The 4,351-nt window shown below is 39.5% G+C and overlaps 1 protein-coding gene across 1 annotated transcript in view; it reads left to right on the forward strand.

The window, feature by feature from the left end:
• ARNT (aryl hydrocarbon receptor nuclear translocator) overlaps nt 1–4,351 on the forward strand; it is a 68,119-nt gene that overhangs the window by 11,285 nt on the left and 52,483 nt on the right. The window contains exon 2 of the mRNA XM_011973661.1: nt 1,564–1,675. Within this exon, the coding sequence (XP_011829051.1) occupies nt 1,566–1,675 (110 nt within the window). The 5' untranslated portion in view covers nt 1,564–1,565. The remainder of the gene's footprint in view (nt 1–1,563; nt 1,676–4,351) is intronic.

Here is a 4,351-nt window from a genome sequence, read left to right on the forward strand (position 1 = left end):
AGTAGCTGGGATTACAGGCATGCACCACCACGCCCAGCTAATTTTTGTATTTTTATTAGAGATGGGGTTTCCCCATGTTGGCCAGGCTGATCTTTAACTCCTGATCTCAAGTGATCCGCTCACCTCAGCCTCCCAAAATGCTAGGATTACAGACGTGAGCCACCATGCCCAGCAGAAAAAAAAATTTCGAATCATATAAACAACACAGAGTATCCAAAGTATATAAAGAGCAGCCAGACACAGTGGCTTACACCTGTAATCCCAGCACTTTGGGAGGCCAAGATGGGCTTATCACCTGAAGTCAGGAGTTCGAGACCAGCCTAGCCAACATGGTGAAATCCCATCTCTACTAAAAATACAAAAATTAGCCGGGCATGCTGGTGGGCGCCTGTAATCCCAGCTACTCGGAAAGCTGAGGCAGGGAGAATGAATTGAACCCAGGAGGTGGAGGTTGCAGTGAGCCAAGATCATACCACTGCACTCCAGCCTGAGCGACAGAGAAAGACTCTGCCTCAAAAAAATAAATAAACAAAAAATAAAACAAAATATATAAAGAGCTCCTACAACTCACTTGAGCCCCGGAGGCTGAGGCTGCAGTGAGCTGTGATCATGCCACTGTACCCCAGCCTGGGCTGGACAAAGTGAGACCCTGTCTTTAAAAAAAAAAAAAAAAAAAAAAGTACTCAGCTGTTAGTAATGGTTACTGCTGGGGGATGAGATTGAATTGGAAGGAGAGAGGAAAGGTACAGGGAGGCAGGAAAGGGAGACAATAATGAGGGACTTGCAGTTTTACTTTACATAATTTTCTTTTCAGTATTGGAATTTAGGTGATTTTTCCTTTTGGGTTTTTCTGTATTTTCCAATCACGATAAATAAAATAAATTATAAATATTTGTTGCATGAATGAAATGTATAAACCCATTTATATATGTTTTTTAAATTAGTGTATTATTAAGTGTATACAATATTAGTATATTGTTAACTATGTACAAGCTTTTTAACATGAAGGTTACAGAATATAGTACTTCTTCCAAACTTTGTGATGTGGGGAGAACTGAAGTATGGGGATATCTTGTACCAGTGTAAGAATTCAAGAAGAGACCATGTGTAGTGGCTCATGCCTATAATCCCAGCGCTTTGGGAGGCCAAGGTAGGACGATCACTTGGAGCTAGGTGTTCAAGACCAGCCTGGGCAACATATCCAGACCCCATCTCTAAGAAAAAAAAAAAAAAAAATTTAGCTGGGTGTGGTAGTGCGGGCCTGTAGTCTTAGCTACTCCGGAAGCTGAGGTGGGAGGATTGCTTGAGCCCAGGAGTTTGAGGCTATAGTGAGCTATGATTATACCAGTGCGCTCTAGCCCAGGCAACAGAGTGAGACCTGGTCTCAAAAAAAAAAAAAAAAAAAAAAAATCAAGAAGAGCAATCTGGATATGAGCATTTGGGATTTTTAGCAAACTGCTGAGATTTTGTCTATAGCTTGAACATTTCTTTTAGCTAACTTGATACTGCTGATACGCAAGGACCATCTTTTTAAAAATGTTTACTTCATTATTTTCCTGACAGAAATGACATCAGATGTACCATCACTGGGTCCAGCCATTGCCTCTGGAAACCCTGGACCTGGAATTCAAGGTGGAGGAGCCATTGTCCAGAGGGCTGTTAAGCGGCGACCAGGGTGAGTTTGAGTGTAGTGTGTTATGAATGTCTCTCCTATAAACCAACTTTAGTTGCTGAATTTATTTAGTTGCTGAACTCACTTGGCTATTTCTGACCGTCTCACTTCAACTTGATTACTTACTACACTACTGTCATATAAGTCTCCTTAGTCCCTGAATTTTTCTTTATGAAGAATTTATGTTTTTATCCAAGTTTTCCATAAGCAGTTCTTTTTTTAAACCAAAATTTCTGTAAGGTAAAGGACTGTAGCTAAGCCGGGAGATTTTACTGTGCCTGAGAAAACTGTTTGCTGCTTTCATTAAGCTTTGTTTCTGTTTTCCCAAAAACATTTTGATAGGCTGCTTTTCTGAATTTAGAGAATGCTGAGCTCTAGAATAGCTGTCTTCTAAGTTATTGATATGTTGCTTGGTTTGGAATGCAGAGTCCATTGAGCTCCAAAAGTATTTATTAAATTCCTAATTAGTGTTATGGCATTGTGCTGATTGCAAGTAGGATGCAAAGATGAGTAAGTCACAGTCCTTCTTTCTAAGTTGGTTATGTTCTGATAGAAATAATTATTATACACACGAATATATGATAGAATATGCCTAGTTTTGTTAGAAAGGAATAAATTTGGTGCTATGTTTTTCTGTGTGTGGAAATAATACATTTATTGGTAAACATTGAGAAAAGCTTCAGAAAGGAGGTTGCCTTAGAGGGGCCTTGAAGAATGGGCACTATTTTATTTACTTTCTGGTATTAAATTTTCCTTTTTCTTTCTTTTTCTTTTTAAAAATTGTGCAGCTAATTATAACCAGTCTTTAATTTTTGTCACACCAATAGTAATGGAAGAGTGATGCCTGGGCTCAGTGGTAACATGAGTAACATATTAAGACTTGCTATGTGTTCAGTAGCTTTAAACATTTGAACCATTTGCTGAAGCGTAAGCTAAATCAGTAACTTTCTAAGGTTGTAAAGCTGATAAATGTCAGATATTGGATATGGACCTTGGGGGTTTGGCTTTGTAGCTTACTCTTTAAACACTGTGTTATGGTTATGTGTAGTAACAAACAATTAAAAGTATTATAAATACCAAAATTAGGGCATCACTTGAGAAAGTCATAGTATATTTAAAATGGAATGCTATGTAGTTAGAAGTGACAAATATGTTTCGGTATAGAAAAATGTTTACAAGCTATTAAGAAAGGTTACAGTATTATGGTATTTCACTGTCAAAAAATATGTATAATATGTACACAGGAAAAAACTGAAAGAATATATATCAGATTTCTGGGTAATAGTATTATGGGTGACTTATGGTTTCTTTTGTTTTTGATGTTTCAGATTTTCTGAAATGAACATTTATGATTGGTAATCAGAAAAAATATATTAAAGGAAGTCTTTAAAAATTTTCTTTTTGGTTTTTTTAGAGACAGGGTCTTGCTCTGTTACCCTGGCTAGAGTGCAAAGGCACAATCATGGCCCACTGCAGCCTCAAACTCCTGGCCTCAGGCAGTCCTCCTGCCTTGGCCTCCCAAAGTACTGGGATTACAGGCATGAGCCACTTCACCTGTCCTAAAAGAAGTCTTTTAATATTTCTTTTATTTATTTATTTATATTTGAGATGGAGTCTTGCTTTGTTGCCAGGCTGGAGTGCAGTGGTGTGATCTCAGCTCACTGCAACCTCTGCCTTCCTGGTTCAAGGGATTCTCCTGCCTCAGCCTCCCGAGCAGCTGGGACTACAGGCGTGCACCACCACACCCAGTTAATTTTTGTATTTTTAGTAGAGATGGGATTTCACCATGTTGGCCAGGCTGGTCTCGAACTCCTGACCTCAGGTGATATGCCCACCTTGGCCTCCCAAAATGCTAGGATTATGGGCATAAGCCACCATGCCTGGCCTAATATTTCTTTTAAAGAAAGATTGGAAAATACCGAAAGTTAGAAAGAACAATACAAAGGCCAAAATCTACCGTTTTTAAATTGTATTTCCTTCAGTCTTTGTATGTAAATTGTTTTTAATAGTTATGTAATTATATAGTTTTATATAGCCTGGTCTTTTCACCTTATATAAATAATAAGCAATATACACACACACACATTTTAAGCAATACACATACACACATTTTGGCACCTTATGTAAATAATAAGCAACACACACACACACACACACACATTTTGGAGACAAGAGTCTTGCTCTGTTGCCCAGGCTGGAGTGCAGTGGCACGATTATGGCTCACTGTAGCCTCAACTTCCTGGGCCCAAACAATCCTCCCACTTCAGTTCTCCAAGTAGCTGGGACCACAGGTGCATGCCACTATACCTGGCTAACTTTTTTTTTGTTTTTAAAGACGGGGTCTCACTACATTGCCCAGGCTGGTCTAAAACTTCTGGGCTCAAGCAGCCCTCCCATCTCGACGTCCTGAAGTGTTGGGATTACAGGCATGACCTACTGTACCCGGCCCTTTAAAAAAAATATTGTTACATATTCTATATAAACATACTTTTTTTTTTTTTGAGGCAGAGTCTCACTCTGTCGCCCAGGCTGGAGTGCGGTGGTGCGATCTTGGCTCACTGCAAGCTCCGCCTCTGGGTTCACGCCATTCTCCTGCCTCAGCCTCCCGAGTAGCTGGGACTACAGGTGCCCGCTACCACGCCCGGCATATTTTTTTTTTTTTTTTGTATTTTTAGTAGA

The sequence above is a fragment of the Mandrillus leucophaeus genome, unplaced genomic scaffold (assembly GCF_000951045.1).
Source record: "Mandrillus leucophaeus isolate KB7577 unplaced genomic scaffold, Mleu.le_1.0 Scaffold139, whole genome shotgun sequence".
NCBI lineage: Eukaryota > Metazoa > Chordata > Mammalia > Primates > Cercopithecidae > Mandrillus > Mandrillus leucophaeus.